Source organism: Dermacentor variabilis, chromosome 8 (genome assembly GCF_050947875.1).
Source record: "Dermacentor variabilis isolate Ectoservices chromosome 8, ASM5094787v1, whole genome shotgun sequence".
NCBI lineage: Eukaryota > Metazoa > Arthropoda > Arachnida > Ixodida > Ixodidae > Dermacentor > Dermacentor variabilis.
Window position 1 is genome coordinate 137,984,185 of NC_134575.1, and position 19,811 is coordinate 138,003,995.

The following is a 19,811-nucleotide window of genomic DNA, read 5'->3' on the forward strand; positions in this document are numbered from 1 at the left end:
TTAAGCTCTACCACCTAAGGTGCCTCAATGTGCTCAGTAAAGTAGTATTTTTACATTTTGCCCCAATCAGCATGCAATACATACTCCAGCAGGTCATACCAAGCTATGCAGACTTGGCCTTTTACCACAAACTCACACAAGCAAGCAAAAGTAAGAGAAGCACCAGTCATTGCCCACCTGAGATGGAGCTTGACTGATCCACAGTCTCCGTAGTCTGCACGCTCCTCGACTCGCTGCCTGCTTTGAAGGAGCACTCGACAGACTTGTCAGCCAGAGGCAAGCTGCACTGCATGCCAACCTCAACCTGACCAATGACCTTGGAAGTGGGATGGCATGCCACTTTGGCAACAGTGATGCATTCACCAGGGCTCATTGCACTTGTGAGGCCTGCAGAAAATAATTCAAGTGATTACAGTCCTGTCACAGCATCGAGAACAAGAGGTAAATACAACAACAGAATAGATAAAGGGGCACTTCACAAATTGGGTGACCGTGTTTGTGGCACTCGGTTATGTGTCACTCTTCAATTAACCTTTCTTTTCTTTTTGTCGCCAACTTAGGTCATTGGATATGTGCAACTCTTAAATGACCTTGGGCAGCCTCTGCCAGTGGTGTCCAGTTACCCCTGTCTTGCTCCAGCCAATTTCAAGTTGGGCAAATTGTGCCTGCAAATTTCTCAATTTCATCATCACACCTAGCTTTCTGCTGTCCTCAATTGTGCTTTCCTTAGCACCCACTCCATAACTCTAATAGATCAATGATTATCTGCCCAATGCATTACATGGCCTGCCCAGCTCTATTTTTTTCTTATTAATGTGAACTAGAATGTTAGCTACCCCTGTTTGCTCCGAGATCCACACTGCTCTCTCCCAGTTTCTTCAAATTGCACCTAATCACCTTTTTTGTTCCATTGCTTATTGTGCAGTCCTTAAATTGTTCTTGAGCATCTTCGTTATTGCCACATCTGTTGGTACCGGTAGAATGCAATTATTCTACACTTTTCTTTTCAATGACAGCAATAAGCTACCAGTGGAGATTTGATAATGCCTGCAGTGAGCAAACTTTCATCATGTTTTGTTTCTTTATTAGATTCTTTGTTGCTCGGGAGAGCTTACCTACTTGTTGCCTTTGAGCCTTACCTCCCACATCAGTTCATGCTTCTGAAATCATCCTAGTAACAGTTTCATTCATTACCTTTGTTATTTTCATAATTCTGTTCTAAAGCTGCATATTTGTTTGCAAGCACAAGCCTGCATTCCTCTACTTTCCACCTGACTATGTCTACGTTGGCCTGTTTCCTCTTAAATAATTTGGTCTATCTCTTTTCAAATTGAGAACAATCCTAGACCTCACTAAACTATGGTGTGTGCACTTTACCATACCTAACACTTCTACATCCTGTACTATGCTAGGGTCGGAAGAGAGCAAAAAGTTTTTTTTTTTTCATTTCTTGTTTATCCATTTGGGCTTTTCCAGGTTCACTTCCTGCTATTCCACCTAGTCAACTTCCTGTCATCATTTGAAGACGCTTCCTTTCCACGAACTCTACCAACACCTCACGTCTACTACTCTTAGTGTTGATGCCGTAGTTGCCAGTTGTCCATTCTCCCATCCAATTTTCTGCCACATTTGCATTAAAGTCACCCATGACTACAGTATACTGAGTTTGCACCTTTCTCATTACTAATTCAACACTCTCATAAACTGATCCATTTCTCCACCATCATCGCTGGAGGTTGGAGTAGGCTTTTACTACCTGTAATCTATATCTCCTAATAAGTTTTATTACGATGGCTGTTACCCTTTTATTAATACTGTCACATTGTAGTGATGGTGAATAACCCCAGTGGCACAATGCATTAGGCAAACATGTCAGCAAAACCAGTAACCAGTAACACTCAACACGATGGCGGCGAGCACACTCATTGATCATTGACATTTGATCTGTGGGTCAAGCGCATCGGCTTTTATGCATGACTCGTCAAAGGTTCCCGTGTAATTGCTGGTGCCTTCATGCTGTCAAGAAAGTAATACACAATTAGTGTCGCGCATACAATCTGATTACACAAGGTTCGACGACAACAGATAAAACCAGTGATAAAATTCGAGAAACTTCCAATACAGAAAGGTGTGTCTTAAGCTGAATGAAAACACTGTAACAGAGATTGGCCCATGAAAAATGTTCACCGAAAACAAACTAGCTATACACGTGTCAATACTGTAGAATCAATGTTGCCCGTATGTCCTCATGAATTAGAAATCCTACGCTATATTCCCTCTTATCTGGAAGACCTCTGTAGCAGAGGACGTGGCCGTAAGTCAGCTCTGTATAAGCTTCACATTTTTCTAACCTTGTTATGGCTAATGAAGTGATTCTTGGAAGTGATTCTAAGGACAAACTTCTTGACAGTCCATTCTGCACTAACAGATTGTTCAACCCGTTTTCTCTGCCTTGAGCTTCCCCAGTACCCTGCCGAAACTGCCACAGACCCTTCCCAACTTCGGTGCGTTGAATTTATTTGGCTGCAACCTGATGCAGTGGCCTACATCCCCATGCCTCATTTCCTATCTCTTTGCGATGGACAACATGATGCTCTATGACATTCTCCTGACACAACGAAAAGCCCTTCCCAGCACTGTTGTCAAAGTTACCACCAATCATGTGTGGCTCCCCCTTCTTGAACTTTGGGTCATCTCTGCAGGTTCTTGCCCAAGGTGTAACAGTCGCCATGCTGTACCCATTGAGTGACTTTGCGGTTTCTGCGTTAACACTTGATCTAACGTCTGACTCTGCTGAATCTTTGACACCCCCCAGTTCTTGTCAAGACTAGTTTAATAAAATGATAGCTCTCGACCCGAGTCCTGCCTATGCCGATGAATTCAACTGCATCTTGGTGTTCTACCTCGGTCTATTTGCTTTCAACAATTGTCTGCTAGACCGAACTAATGTTGTCACCCATTTTACCTACACCAGCAACGCTCCTCCTATCCACAAATGGCCTTGTCGCGTGTCAACAGCTGAGTGCCAGGTTATACAAACAGAGGTGGATAAAGTGCTCTCCAAAGACATCATCGAGCCCTCCTGCAGTCCATCGGCATAATCAAAAAGGACAATACCTGGAGGTCCGCATTGATTTTCGCCATCTGAACAGGATTACGAAAAAGGATGTGAATCTTCTTCCGGTATTGATGATGTGCTGGATTGCTTACATGGTGCCAGTTATTTTGCTTCGATCGATTTAGTTTCGGGCTAATGGCAAACTGCTGCTGATGAAAAGGATCTTGAGAAGATGGCTCTCATAACCACAGATGGCCTCTACCAATTTAAAGTCACACCTTTCGGACTATATAATGCCCCTGCTATGTTCAAACACATGTGGACTCTCTTTTAAGTTGTTTTAAGTGGTCTACATGGCTCTGTCACCTTGATGACATCATTGTTTTTCCCCAAAGTTTGAGGCCCTTCGCCATCAACCATTCTTGATGTCTTTCGACGGGCCAGCCTACACCTCAATTCAGCCCAACGCCATTTCGGTGGTTGTCAAATATGAGTACTCGGACACTTGGTCAACGCTACTGATATACAGCTTGACCCTGACAAAATATGTGCTGTTAGAGAATTTCCACTTCCTCATTCGTCGGCTGATGTCCGAAGTTTCCTGGGGCTGAGTTCATAGATAAAAAATTTTGTCAACATCGCTTGTCCTCTCACCGATCTTCTTAAGAAGGACATTAGTTTCTTTTGGGCACGGGAACAAGCTTAATTTGGGGCCATTTCAATCCATCTGCCCACATGGAAGTTTGCACTGATGCAAGTGGCCATGGCACTGGTGCTATCTTGTCCAAACATCAACGGGATGCAAATTGCGTATTCGCTTATGCTAGGTGCCTTCTCTCAGTCTCAGAGCGGAATTACTCAATAACCAAACGCGAGTGCCTTGTAATTGTTTGGGCCATTTCTAAGCGCTGCTCTTAACCTCTTCGGCCACCTTTTTTCTGTCACAGATCACCACACTTAATGTTGGCTGTCCTCACTCAAAGACCCACCAGGCCATCTTGGACGCTGGGCTTCACTCTTACAAGAGTACACATTCTGTGTCCTATAAATCTGGGCAACTACGTCAGGATGCCGAGTGCCTCTCCCGCTATCCTGTCGATCTACCCGGTGCCAAATAACTTGAAGCTGATACCTGCATTTTATCGATTACCAACTTCCTCACTGTCACCATCGAACATTGCGACCTTTCTTTACAATCTCTTTTTGAGTGCCTCACCTTGGAAAAGCAGGGCGGTTCCCTCTGCCTGTTCCTACTACAAGATGACACTATTCGGTGCAGGTCTTGGCACAGGCAAAAAGACAATTTGGTGCAGCAGCAAGCACTTTCGTCTCAGGGTCAAATGCACACATGCAAATATTATCTGATATAGTTGACAAATTGTGGAGACGGGTTCGTGCGGGGCTTATCCTACGAGCATGGTTGGAAAAAGATACGATGCTTCTCCACACCACGATGCAGGAAGGGTGCTGTGGCCAGATTTGTAGACTCTCCAATAAGGCGAAGAGAACACACCATCGTCAACACTTGATCGTCAACAAATGTGGTTTTTATAACCCAAGATGCAACACAGTGTGACAGTCACGGCTTGTAGGCAAATGCTTACCGCAAGACCAACCAAGTATGCATGCCTGCACTGAACATGACATCATGTAATTTACTCATGTCATGCCAGGCACATTCTGGAGTTTTCGAATATGGGCCAGAAAGGTTTTGCTGCTACAAAGAAATAGCGTCAATGCCACTGCGTATGTGCAAGACACAAAGGGAGTTCAGCATTTGCATTGGCACATTTGCAGTGACACAAACTCGACACGAAGCTTTTGCATCAACGAACATGGCGCTACCCGTCAAAGTGGTGGCTCTCGCCATGTACCACATTCGGCCTCAGTCATAGTAATTCTGTGGCTATCAAAAGCTATAAACGGTGTCGTAGGTTGTCGCTTCCTCTCATTTCACGGACAAAACAAAAGTTGAGCGAGAAATCGCTGTTAGTTTGGAGGTGGATAGACTTGTTTACAGTAGGCTCGTGTGGCTCAAATGCATTTTGGATTGCTTTGTCTAACGACAAGCGAGATTGGATTCGGAGCTCAAACTGTGAAGTTTAGTACCAGCTAATATTTTAGTAGCCAGACTTGTATTTATTGTTGAAACATGCATGATAACAGCAATTAGGCCACTGTTTCTTAGATTACTCTTTGACACAGCTTCTGTTCTCGTCATCAAGTACGCTGCAAGTGTGCAACGCAAAGAGCGATCACTAAACCCTATTCTAAAGCCTATCACTCCCGCATGATGCAAAGGCCGTGTGTGCAGAGATCTTTGCGGCCGCAAAGTTAGGGGCCCCTACTTGAAAACTCTCTATTCTGACATATAGCATGTTAATGAAGTGACTAAGACAGCACCAAGACGTACACGCTGGATAGATAGATACAGCCAAACTGCCTTTGGTTCGCCAAGAAATGCCTCAGTGCAGATCTTGCATCGGAACAAATTATCTTTCTTTCTTTTATATCTTTTTTGGTCCTACAATTATACAAAATGGTCAAAATTCAGGAGTCTCCTGGGAAAATCGGAAGGCCTGGGAGGATGTCTTGCCAGGCTACTGAATATTCATATTATTATATATTAGAGCTTCATTCATTCGAACTCTAAGGGGCCAGAAATTTATTCGAATAAAATGGGAGTTCGAACTGAGGAGAGCCCTTTTATAATATAGCGTCTGATCAATCGTGTACAAAACCAAAATTGTGACTGGCCTCGCATTGAAAAAGTTTTATCTTTCCTCCATCAGCGAAAACATGGCCAGAAGAAGCCTAGGTTCCGTATACAGTACAAGTGCAATAACATCCCAGCTCATTTGCTAAGGGTGTGAAGAAAAATGTGCAAGGGTGAGCCAAGAAGGATGGTGGCTTGACGTATGCCATACTACCACATGCCCAACATTGGAGAAGACATAATCGAGCACATGCTAGGAGGGAGGCGGCAAGTGAGTGTGCAGTACCATGGTCAAGCGCATGCCGAGGGCTCCTTCCTGCTGTTTTTAAGCTGGACGAGGAAGGAGGCTGGTAGTTGCTTTGCTTGCTCCGGTTCGGTCTCGGCTTCCCTCATGTCTTTCCCAGTAATTCTTATGGCCCGTGACATTACGGTAGGTAGCAATGAATCAAACCTTCGCCCTTGGCTAGAATTAGTCCAATAAGTAATGCATAAAAAATTTTGTTCTATATAACCGTTGTGTGGTTTTTGGTGTTCGAATTTTCCGGAATTTTTCTCAATTTCCATACAGAGAACTTTGCCGGGACCAACAGAGCTGTTTAAATTAACCATAAATTCGAATTTAGACATTCCGAATTATCAGGATCTCACTGTACTAGGCTTGTGTGAATATTTAATATTTCCAAGCATTGGAATGAATAGCATGCCATTTAATATTTGCTATGGCTCAGAATTTAGAATTCGAAGTTTACGAAGTACTCGGAACGAACGAATATACATTTAAAGATATGTCTAGCCAACACTTTCAGTTTCGGGGAGGATGTTTCATTGCCCCATCATGGATGACATGCAAAACAAGTTAACGACGACATTAATTTACAGTCGCCGACTTACTTTTGCACCTGCTCAATTACTTGAATATCAATGTCACAGCACCACTAGCTTCACTCTTGAACCAGTGTATGATGACAACCTAAGTTCGAGACACCTAAAAATTTCTGAATCAACTTTTCAAACATTAGACGCATGCACGGTGTCATTGAAAATGATGGTCAAGAAGAAAGTCTGTTCCTATATTCTCACTTTCGCAGGCGAGATGATTTCTCTGTTTCCTGAGAGCCCTACGATCATTGCAATGGCGTCGACTCAGTAAGAAACTGAAACATCGGTCGCCAACACCAGGCAAAGAAGTGCTCGTTAGGCCTAACAGCGGAGGCACCATCGGACACATCACCTTAGTTATTATTGAACCTACCTGGCTAGATGTTCAAAGCAGCTCACAGATAGATCCTAATAATGTTTTGTATTAAAGGACAACTTGCTGCCAGTGGGAGTGGCATCCACACCCGCCACCTTGCATTGGTGGTGCTCTAGAACGGCACTACAGTGGCAGTTGTCCCAGTGTCCACTTTTTTGGGTAGATGAGTATGCATTAAGACATGTGCGAATAGTGACTTGGGATGAATATTTCCAGATTGAATGGAAATTCCATTAATTCCATGTTGGAATTAATTACTTGTCCTGCAGCAGTGCGAGACCAAATTTTGTGCAGTGGGACATGTTAACTAAATCTCAGATACACAGAGGCTGATGAATGGGAAAGCATGATGCAGCTGCCTTAGTGCATGTAGGAAGTTAAATATTGCAAAAGTAAAACAATTCACACATTGAAAATGTAGATTATTGCAATGACTAGAGGAACTGTAAACAGAAGGAAGTGTTGTACCACAGCTTTTATTCTGATTAGAAGTCTCTCGGTCTTGGTAATATCGCTGTAGATGGCTGTGCACATCTGCATAAGGAGAGCTTACCAGACCATTTTCCACATTTGGCATGCTTCACTGTACAGCAGATATGCTTCACTGCATAAGAACGCTGTATTTTAGCTAAGCTAAATATACAGAACCGATAATTGCTCTTCGCAAAGTCAAATATTTTTTTTAATATGCTAGTGTTAGGAGTGTCAAAGTGAGAAAAAGCGCATATGTGTGAAGTGTGGGAAGCCGGTCATGTGGCAGAGTTAAAACGGGGATGAGAGAGCTCAGAAGAGCATGTATGTGTATACGTGCCACATCGTGTGCTTGTTTTTATTAGCTTGTAGGGGATAAGTTTCTTCTCGATCTTGCCTCATGCATTCCTTGTTCAAATCCCCCCCCCCTCTTCTTTTTTTTCTTTCCTCCTCATTCTTATGCTGTCCTGATTGCTTCGCTGGAGTGCAGATTGTACAGCGATCAGGGCTTCAGTCAGGCGCACGCTAGCGCCTTTAGTCCTTACCCTTCTGGTTTTCTTTAAGCAAACTGGAAAACTTGTGAATAAAATAAAATGTGTACATACATAGTGCGACTTATGGTGGTCTACTCTGGAGCACCGTTGGTTGCACTGCACTTTTCATAGGGGCAGGACGTGTCAAGTGAGCTCCTGACAACACTTTGCAATGTGGTGGAGGACTGTAGCTCTAAGAGCCCAGAAGTGTGAAGTAACACCCCGCAACACATCCTTCTTGTATTTGCCACTGAATTGCCACTGAAATTTTTTTGAGGTGAATCTCGAATAGCAAAATGTTCAAAACCACTATTCGGAAATTCTCATGTTTACATGACACCAGAATGTGTGTTTAACCTAGACTTGGAACTACTTGCCAGCAACCTTGAGGTATCATGGCAGATGTGTGTTTCAGGTGTAGGGATTACAGTGCAGTCCACATATAACAATATCAGAGAATGAAAAATGTTGTTACAACCGATCGTTGCTATAACTGGATTGCTGTAAAAACAAAGAAAGAAAGCTGGCAAATATACCCTTGTATCTTCTAACACTAATTTGCCACTTGTGCTATAAAATAGACATTGTAGAAAGTACACTGTGAAAAATAAAATGTTTGTTTATGCTTTCAAACAGCATGTTCAGCATTAGGTAGGCTGAAATAGTCAGACATCTGCACTCCCTTTTGCAGTATTTTCATGTTTACAACTGTAGTGTGGATCGCATCCAGCTGCTGTGTGAATACTAGCGGCAATCCTTAAGTGTGCATGAAATCAATGAGTGACTTGATCGACGACAGTGCATTTTGCGTGACCATTGGGGTCGAGGGCAAAGACGGGCCACTGTCAGTCTTGTCAATGCTGCTGCTGTCACCACAAAATGCCTCTATCTGTCGCAACAATGATCACCTCGTCGGAGATCTCTTCACAGAACAAGGCAGCACTATCTGCACTGAGAAACTCCTCCAATGAAGCACCATCTGTTTCACCGTTAGTAGCGATATAGAGGCTAGAAACAATGGCATGCTCCCAGGGCTCCATAATGTCCAGCGGCTTCCACCACGTTGGTACCACTAACAACCAAGTGGTGTTGTGCCCTGGCACAGAAAGCCTGCCTTTTTGAAACATTTGTTTATAGTGAAAAGAGGTCTCTAACCTTTTCTCCATTGATCGGCATGGCAACTGCGTTCAGCCTTCATGATCACAGCACTCCCAGTTTTCAGAATCGTCGACGACTGTGTGAACTCATACTTCTCAGAGTCTTGCAAAATTTGCAGCTTCGTCTCAAGCAACACAGCTTCACACTTTGTCGGCACTATAATCTACAAACTGGGTTGTCCACTGCTTTGGGCCTACTTCCACGGCCCATTTCCCACATATATTCCGTGCTCAGCGAGAGAGAGAAATAGAGATTGTAGAAAGGGTGGGTGCCACCGAGCCACATAGCATTTAACCTATAGCCTTATTTTTCCTTTTTCTCTCTCTTTCTCTCTGGATAATATGAAGTGCCGTCGTGAGCAACATGGATGCAATGCAGCTGGCATCATCTTGTGGTTGCTGCACCAAGTCGCGACGCTCTCCGTGGTTTTCGCAATTGGTGCATGGCCATGCAGGGAAATGGTGGCAGATACAAACTCGTGCAGGCAACCTTTCCACCCTGTCTCAGCATCATTTATTTAAAGGGAACTTAGGAACGTAAACGTCAAGGTCAGCCTGCTTTGAAAACCGCATCCAGAAGGCAAAACTTTGTTGTATCTGACATGCGGTCATATATGGTTTTTTTCTTATGTAGACCTAATGCAGAAGTTGATACTCTAGATCAACTCATCGTAATGACCGGTATATCGTTATATGTGGTATTGTTATAAGTGCTGCATTGTATGTTGCATGTAATAACTGGCCAATAGACCCTTTTGTCCAACCTTGAGGCACCAAGGCGACCAAAGTCAAAACCTTTGCAGTAAGTGAACGAGAAGAATTGGGGGAGCCAAGGAGCTCAAGTTTTTGTTGGCAACAACTATATGAAGACAAGAGACAATAAAGAGAAGGAAAGCAATAAAGCATTTACAGTAAAACCTCATTAAACCGTACCCGCTTAAACAGTAGTTTCATTTTAAACGCAGTAAAGTCGAATCCCCGACTCAGCGGCCATTGAACATAATGTGTTTTGTATCCGCATAAACCGTACCAGCTTATCGCGTACGCATTGGTTAAAACGTAGCATTTCCACTTTTCGTAATGCAAAAATGGCGGTGCGTCGTCTCCATCGGGCGGCCCGGCAGAACAACAAGCCTCAGAGGTCGGAACAACGGCCTCCAAGCGCCCTGTGTGTTTGCGAGTGAAGCCACATCAACATCATTTCAACGCTGTGCCAGAGAGCGTTCTGGTGTCGTGCTAGCGAGGACTCGCGTCATGCTGAAGCTCGGATAAAAAAGACGCCGGGTGCTCAGCATAGAAGAAAAATTAGACATCATCCGTGATATCGAACGTGACAGGCAGAAGTCGGCGCTGGCACGTGACAGGGATCTGCTGTTGACTACGGTGAGTGGCATTTTGAATGCGAAGAGGTTGCTCGGCAGCGCTGCTACGACCACAAAGAGATGTCGGCTACGAGGTTCGACTTTTCGCCATCGTTGCCTCTGTTGTTGCCAAAGTGTCAACTAGCGACAGTTATGAGGACGACATGGAAAGTGACAGCACGAACGATTCAGGACCGACAGTGGCAGAAGCTATGCGTTATGTCAGCCTCATGAATGCACGTCGTGATGAGAACAGGGGCGCGATACCGTAATTCTATTCCAAACGAAAACTATTCCAAACTCCAACACCCAGCAATGAAAAAGGCGCCCCTGGACTTCTGCAGCACTACTGCGTGTGTGCACAGAGAATACTTAATGCCAACGAGGAATCTGCCATGCGAGTGTTTGGCGAGAAGAGGGGGCTGGCTGAAAAGCTGGCACGCAGCTTCAGTAAGTTTGAGGCCACTGTCGTCGTGCTAGGCCGCTGTGGCATCAAATGAAAATAACACTTTTGTCGCGCGAAGTGAATAAACACTGCATGTCTTTTTCCCCTTTAATTGCACTCTCTCTGAGTTGCATTTACGAGAGGTAAGTGGGCGATCTCATGCTATTTCGGTTAAACAGTACTACCGTTTAGTACGTACTTTTTCAGAGCTCTGGCCAACTATGGTTTAACGAGGTTTCACTGTACTTGTAGGTACTCAAAGTGAAGGTGAGGAATGATGTGTACAAGGTGAATGAGTGTTAACAAGTCTAAAATTCAAAAAGATGTAAAAAACCGAATGAGACACTGAGGTGAGAGAGAATCTGGAATGACCAGATCCAGCATTGGAATCACTGCAAGAATTCAAGATTTCTAAGCATTGCAGTCCGTGTACAAAATGGGAAGGGATGAAAACTTCACCTTTATGAAGGCAATTAGATGAATTTTTATGATAAAATTGCCTTAACAAACAGTGACATGACATGGGAACATAACGTGTTGATATCTGCCGGACTCATTTTGTCATAATCCCTGCTTACAAAATGTGGCGGGGGATTTGAAGCAATTAACTGCGATAAAAAGGAAATACTTTAATATTGATAAAAACATCATGTTACGAACACAGAATGAGAAGTGAATTGCTGCAATAAGAAAGAAGAGACAGAACTACCATATTTATTCTTATCTAGGCCGACAGATTTTTCCAAATAATCGTACACCAAACTCTAGGGTCAGCTTAGATTCAAAGATTTTTAACAAATGCGCCAGTCTTTAATTGAAAGTGATAAATATGGTGCATAGCTAGTGCCATCTAGAAAAGTCGGTATCACTGCCACTATTAGCTGCACCAGTAGCCAACTGAAGTACACAAGCGACGTCACGATTGTGACCTGTGGCGTATTGGCTTGCGGCGTAACCTTATCGTAACAGTACCAAACAGGCGTTGCCACTATAATGCAGCTTTCAAATGAAAAGTTGTGCTCGCCACAGAGGTATTGTCAAATGTTCAGGCCAGGGACTTCAGCATCAATGAGAAAAATGCCCGTCATTGGAGGGGGCGACAGGAGATGCTTTTTGCGAGGGCCGCAATGAGGATGGCATTTACTGGACCACAGCAGTGATGACGTAGAATGAGCTCAGCATGTTCATTTTCAACAAATGCTGTTTTCATTTTGTGAACACTGTGCTCGTTTTTTTGTTTGGCATACATTCGAGGCAAGTCTTTCTTGTTTTTATCTTCTTTTTTTTTTCTGGCTTTGCACTTTTGGAGACAGCTTAGAATCGGGGCTGACCTAGATTTGAGTAAATACGGTATATCAAAGATGCATTTTGGCCTCTGAAGTTCCCACAATTTTAGCAAGCAAGAGTGCAAGCTCTTGTTGGTAAGGTTGCTGGCTTCTTGTTCAGCAAATTAGTGCGTAAACTTGTGCACAAAAGAATTGTGCAGAAAGCATAGGCAATGAGTGTCACTGTAAGCGAATAGTCCAAACGAGTGAACGAGAAGGTGAATGAAGAAAAGAACAAGCGAACGAAAGAACAAAAGAGAGTGAACGAACATTTTCCTTGCAGAGTCTGACTACCAAACATCACAAACCTCCAACTAAAGATGATAATTGGGGAAAGAGCCAAGCAAAGCTATTCACTTCAGAACATTTCACCACAGCCACATGTCCATACCAGAATGAAACATACTGAGTACACCACGCTGCTACACATAAAACCCAGAGCCAGTGGCAAAGCTGCAAGAATATACCACCATACCAAAAATATACCAACAGTTGCCGATCAAAACGAAGACAAACAGCGAGACATTTATGCCTGCCTACAGAGCTATTTCTGAGGTCAAGGCCGACGGGCACTCCCTGTGTACAGGGCGTAACCTAAGCTAAAGCTTTCACACACCATTCACACGCATCGCTCATGGTGCAGCCACTGTATCATGCAGGTAGACACAGTCTCACAACTATAAGTCAGATGCTGAGGATGCAATTGGCCAGTGATAGCAGCCCTTATGCAAAAGATGTTGGTGAACAACAGTGGTTCCATTTAAAAAAAATCTGACTTGCCATCCCAGCCCTGCAAAAGTAGATGTCCAGTAAGGCTGTTGCAAAACCATCACTACAACTGGTGAGGGCAGTATGCAGTGCTTTATTGATGGTTCGAATGCATGTTTTGAGCTTGTTCTTTAATGAAGCATATGCTGTTCTGAGTGTTGTATGGGTGATTTCAATGAATGTATGCGCTGTTCGATGTACTTTGCTGAGTGCTTTTAAGCTCTGCATTCCAAGGGGAATGAATCTTTGCATTTTTGCTTGCTTAGGTAGTTATGAGCCATTGCTGATGGTGATAAATTTTTTTTATGTATGGTGAACAATATCTTACAGCTGAGAATCATCGTCGGTAGTTTGCAACACAATTTTTTCTGTAAGATTTATTGTCTCGAGAAAGCTGGAAACAAATTTTCTTGATTCTTCTTCTACTGTGCCTTTTGTGGTGACCCCAAGCACACGTGCAATATTACAAGTGTTTTGGCCTACAAAATTTTATACAAGAGTTTAACACATTGTGGGCACTTCCAACACTTAAATGGCAAACCTTAATACCTTAAACATGTGAACAAGCCTTTGTACCTGTATAGAACTATAGCGATAGGGTGTCATACATCACACAAGCCACCATTAATTAAATCCTTTTTTACTGGAGCAGCACAAGCATCAGAAACAACAACACACCTCGAGTGAGTGGATATACATACCAAATTTCGAACTGAGCTAACCAGCAGCAATCAGAACTTGTGGCTATTTTGTGTCAACGAAGCAGAGACAGGCTGGATCTTGATGGGTACAACAAACATCAGCAGAAGCTGTAAAGACAGCAGCACAGTAAAGGAAATTAGACAAATGGCTGGACACAAAGCGATGGGATATGGGCATAGGGCATTTTGCCATGTAACTGCCACAAATTTAAACATATGCTCCTTCTGCAATCGGAAAAAAAGTTATTTGGATGTAAACTTCACAAGGTATAGAGTTGGTCTCCGTAGTTCGTAATTGATATCGTAAAAATAGCACAGATAAATATTAAGGCAGACACAGTGCCTGTGTCATGTTTACTTGGCTTTGCTTACAATGTTGATCACGGATGCAAAGTTACGCACATGATATATGAACAATGAAAGGAACAGACGTGCGCATTAGTGAGCGATGAGCTGATTCGTGCATTCGCATGTGTTTGCCTCTGGAAGTACTCGTAAGTAACAGCAGCAGGGAAGTGAGTTTGTTTACTTGCTTGCTCATCATGTACACATGGCATGACATAACCCCACAGCTAACACCTAATAGCAGCTAAGAAGCTTCAAGTGAAGGAAACATACTGTCACTATCCGAGTGCCACAAATGGAAAGTGCCAGCACCCTCAGCTATAGTGGTCAGCACAAGCAGTGAGGAAGGAAAAGAAATGCAGTCAATGTATGTGGCTACTGCTGAGCACATTAGCACAACCAAACATCCCATGACCTCCGCATAAGAGACTCATAACCTATAGTCATCTCATAAAGGTGGAGGAAAAAAAAAGACGCATGAGACGGCATTTGCAGCACTAACGATTCAGTGCATATGCATGTACTGGGGCATGGGAACTGCCACCTTTTATTGCAATAGCAATTTTATGCACATTTCAAGCGAACTTTTTTGCCGTCATCGCCGCCGTGATGTTCTACATATCTTTAGGTATACGTATGATATATGCCATGTCCTGCTATATTACATGGGGGTGTGTGGGCTACAGTGCCACGGCATTCTATCACTGAAGTTGCTCATACCAAGTCTTGCATTCTTGACGTTATTCCTCAGTATTTTGAGAATGGCAGCCCACAAACAATGTCATGAAACAAAACGCCGACAGCACATGCCTATCATGTTAAGGCTTCTTCGACTTCAATATTAAAAGTGCGCAACAATAACCGAGCTCAAACCTCAAAATGATGTAATTTCATTGGCGCGGCTGTGCACTATCTCCGGGATCGGCCCCGAAAGAGGTTTGCAGCATACCCCATACGGAAAAGTGGCGGTAAATTCGCTAAAAAAGACGTTGGCTTTTATTAATAAACATGAATGAAATTGTCCAATAGCATTATTAGACAGGGTAACCAACAGCTCCTTTTTAGTTAGCTTACGTATACTTCAATTCATACTGTCGCTACAGTTACGAGCCTTACATTTCGTGTAATATTTGAACATGTTGATATCGCATTTCGCACGTATGACTAAACTATGATATTTGCTTTTTAACATCGCCACTAAACACACGCCAGTTGCACACCACTGGCAGTGGCACTTGTTTCAACTATAAGGGCAGATCATAGGTACTGCAACAGTGCTCATCGAAGGCGCACATGATTATCCTGCGATATCTGCGAGACAGCGACAACCGTTTCGCGCTAGCGGGAATTTCGAGACGAATTCGTAAACACGATTGCTCCTACAAGTGTCAGCAAAAGAACAGGTAATCTCTCAAAACGTGTAGCAGTACTCTCACCACTGTTCCGGATACATTGCGGTAGCACCGGCCGCTGGGCAACTAATGTCACCAAGCACTGGCCCAGCGCGAAGCCCAGAACTCAAAGCTTCTAAACAAGTACAAGAAAAGACGCAAGCCCCATCACTACATGCATTCGCGCGATGCGCCCATAGAATAAAGATGCGCGTGCGATAGAAACGAATCTGTCCAAATCCTTTCGACTGTGACTGTACCACAGACTGGACTTCGACTTTGACCTATGGAGGAATAGGTGGTGTCTAGTGGTGCCCAAAACCACGCCCCCATAGCGTGGCGACCTCTGGATTTATATTGCCAATCTTGAAGGCTATGCTATCTATGCTTTTGGTGGTTGAATGAGGCGAAATCGATTTTGGGAGCCAGAAACACGTCATGCGCAATAGGGGTCTATGGAAAATAGGGATGCAGACAAAATCAGCACGGGGAAGATACAGAACTTTCAAGCAGGAGATTGCCAAATAAAATATATCCAATAATCCCAGCCCAAGCAACAAAAAGTCCGTGGCAAAAAGTCTGCCCGACGTCTCCGGCCGACTGCAAAACGGTTGGCCCGACTTCGGCAACCAAGGGCAGCCCAGCTTTGGGGATTGACATTGGCCTAATGTCGGCCGATCGTCGGCGAACGATGTAGGCCCGACCACTGTGGCCGACTTGGCCGTCGGCGTCCCATACGAGGGCCTACCTAGGTTTTAGGTACGTAGTCAGTCGGCCAGCCGTAAGGCCATTCTATTTGGCCACCGCAGCCGAGCCCATGCCACACGCGGGCAAGCCATGGCCCTGACGTCAATAATGGTCGGCATTGCATCGGCCCGGTGCTGATAGCCGACGTTGCTTTTGACGCTCCCAATAATCGTAGCATTTGCATCATGCACTTACAACAGCATGCACATCATTCTTGTGTGGTGGCCGGCATAGAAGTACCACTCGAAAGCGAATGCTTTTTTGTACTTTTCGTACCACATAAGTACCAGGCAAAATATTCTTATACAAGTCTTTATTTCTTGTATTTGTCTTGGATATATACACCCACACGTTCACAAAAGTTTCAAACGCTAGTTCATGGTGGGCTTGAAGCGGGGTCACGGCGCCTCCTCTCGTTCCGGCCTCCATCCCTGTCAGCTGCTCTGACTAACCAGCGTTTCGTGACTCCTGCCACTGATGCCAGTGAAGCGTCTGGGAAGGTGCTCCTCACAGATGCTGCAATAAAGCGGCACATATAAGAAAGCTGCCCCCGCTTTATAGTTCAGTTGGTTAGTCGCATTCCATTTGAAGAAGTGAAACAATCAAAAAGATCATAAGCCAGATATTCACTAAACATTAAAGAAACGATAACAAAGCAATATTAGGGACGTGCAAATTAGTATCGAAGCTGTCAGGAAGAGTGGCTGGACGACACAAATCGTGTAAGTACCGGATAGTCGGTAATTTATATGTCGTTAGCAATAGGGGGAACTCAACACGGAACCATAACAAAACACGCATACACAGCGGCTGCTGTGTCTATAGGTAGCGCGGCTATTTACACCACGATCGGTCTTGTTGCTTCCCGTGAGCACTGCATGAAACAGCCGAGTTGAAACGCTGAGACAAAGAACGCGCCGGAGCCCGGAGCGCCAAGCGGCACAAGGAGGTGAATAGGTAAATGTTTGGAGAGGCAAGAGGGGAAGTTTATGGCATGATACATATGCTTGTTGACATGACGGCAACGATGATAGGTCTATGTTTTGCAGAAAACAGTTTGCATACATGGGGTAAAGCAGAAACAGCATATACAGCATATATTATATGGTGAAGCAAAACAAACTCCTCAAAAGCAGTGACAAAATATGGACGCCGCAAGTAGAACTCACTTATTACGGAATTATTTTATTAAAGAAAGTGCTAATACTGGACGCAGCACGATGCAATAAGCAGCACCTTGTTTGAATGAAGAAAAAAAAAACGAGGCATGCAGTTGGTACCGATGTTCGCAACGTGTACAAGAAAGCTGATTGTTATGCCATATTTCTTACTTAGAATGAGATCCGTGATGGCCGTGAGCTTCACGAAGGCGTGCTTCCTCCCCTGCGACCCTTTCCAGCTGAACTGCAGTGCAGCTTCATTTGTAAGTATGCCCTGCAGAAGAGTGCGCACGGCATGACCGGTGTCCGTTCCTCCGTATCTGGAAAAAAAGTTCACCTGCACGAACCAGCGCATGTAGAGTTAAACCAGACATCCAAATACGTGGTTATCGTGATCTGTAAAAAATAATGGTCAGGATAAGAAATGTGATCACTCTCGTTTTAAATGTTTTAACCACATAAAACAAATATATCTAGAAACAACGTTCTATGACAGAACGGCATATGTCTGCGGTATTGTACGAATGACAAAATGAAAATCAACCAAATATTAAACATGAATACATAGTTTCTCTAAAAAGAAAACAGCATGTCACTCACCATCTGTTCCATGCGGGAGTCTGAAGCTAAATATTTCTCTAAGATACGCTTTAGAGCCGCCCAAGGAAACATGAGAACAGGAAGAATAGATTTACTGACTTGGCTCAGAATATCATTGCAAAAAAAAAACATCCAGGAAGCCCGATAAATGAATGCAACACATAGTTGCACAAACAAAATAGCACGCAGACTGCCACGAGACAAATGTATAGGTATACATAGCGTCGAGACCGCGGTGACAAAGTATTACACGTAAACTACGAAAATACAACAACAGAAGAATTGAGGAACAACTTACATATGGGCTATCCGCAGGGTTTCACATACGCGGCTTCTTGTCTGATGTTCCTAGATCTACTCTAGTCCACATGCAGAGATGTGCCACACACAATCCATTCTCACCTGCAATGCACCAGATGTATATCGCACAGGCATTTACAGTTTTGTTTTTTCATCTGTGGGAAGGAGCGAAAGCAACTTCTAATTAATTATGACTTTTCCGCAATGACAACCAGACAAGCGTCTTACCCGATTTATTCCCGAATGGTGATAACAGTTCCGAGCGTAGCAGGTCATTCGCACTCTGTGCTTCAATTTAAGCAGTGTCGTTCCACTGTTTCCTAGAGAAAAATTAAGGAAAATACAAGACGAAAAAATAATATTAGAAATATATACATGAAAGTACGTCTCAGATTTCCCTGTCCCAACTTTCGAACGCTTGATCCGTTCTCATATAAAGCATCTTTCTTTTTCTTCCTGTCAGAAAAAAATAAGCACAAAAAACAAGGAGTTTATCATACGTTGCAAAACCATATACGCAATACAAAGCGAGTTTTGTTCACTTGAAAAAGACAGCCATGCATTACACAACGTGAAATTAAAATGCCGCTTACGAGTACGCATATCTTGAACGGCGAGATACGGCGGCTCCACTGCATGTAAAGGGCTTGCGCTGTTCTTGTCCATGTCACTTTTGTGTAGTTTGCGTTTATATGCGCAGTACATGATAACAGAAATGCACCAACTAGTCTACCAAGAGACGCGGAACGAGCTGGCATCCAGAGCTAGCATTTGGCGGCAACTCACGCCCCCGTGCCATTTGGCGGGAACTCGCCTGCGCCCCTGCGAGCAGGTGGCGTTGGCCCGACCAAGAAAAAATAGCAAGGAAAGTCGTGTTTCGCTAGAACACCATAGTTTCGCTTTCTCGCCCGTCCTCGCTGGTGGGAGCTGATGCTGACAGAGAGAATCGCTCGTCCCTGCTTTCCAAGAACCTGTTCATTCCTTCTGGGAGAGGGAGATGCGACAGCGCAAGACGACTTCGGTTCCCCACACTTTTCCTTTTTTCTTCCTTTTTTTTTTCAGGCGCTTCCTGTGAGAGCGTCGCCGTTTCCTTTTGGTGTGCGTGCTGTGCACGTTCGTGCGTGCGTGCGTGCGTGCGTGTGTGTAATGAAAATCTGCGTTCTATATTTTTCAGGGATTGGTAGCTCTATACGAATATGCATATAGCTTATGTGAACAGTAAATTTGACCTCTTCAATGCGTCGAACAGTAATTTGAGTGCTATGTACGTTATCATGTAGGTTCTGTTTTCTTTTTTGGGAGCATTGTATAAATATTGTATAATCTTGTTTTGTTTCCTTTTGTACTTGCTCATTATTGTATACCTGTTATTACCGTGTGCAATTGTCTTGTTTTAAATGTCTCGCTGTAAAGGCTCTGCCAAGCGAAATGGGGCTACGGCTTTGTCAATCTGTACCTGACAGCTTTTTCTGCGCCTC

General features: G+C 43.9%; 1 protein-coding gene across 3 annotated transcripts in view; it reads right to left on the bottom strand.

Moving 5' to 3' along the window:
• Positions 1–15,789, bottom strand: part of LOC142590607 (uncharacterized) — a 78,729-nt gene extending 62,940 nt beyond the window's left edge. For all 3 annotated transcript variants that reach the window (XM_075702921.1, XM_075702922.1, XM_075702920.1), the window contains exons 1-3: positions 15,572–15,789; positions 13,791–13,898; positions 178–387 (exon numbers count right to left, since the gene is read on the bottom strand). In XM_075702921.1, coding sequence (XP_075559036.1) covers positions 178–373 — 196 coding nt within the window. In that variant the 5' untranslated portion in view covers positions 374–387; positions 13,791–13,898; positions 15,572–15,789. The remainder of the gene's footprint in view (positions 1–177; positions 388–13,790; positions 13,899–15,571) is intronic.
• Positions 15,790–19,811: the final 4,022 nt, after the last annotated feature.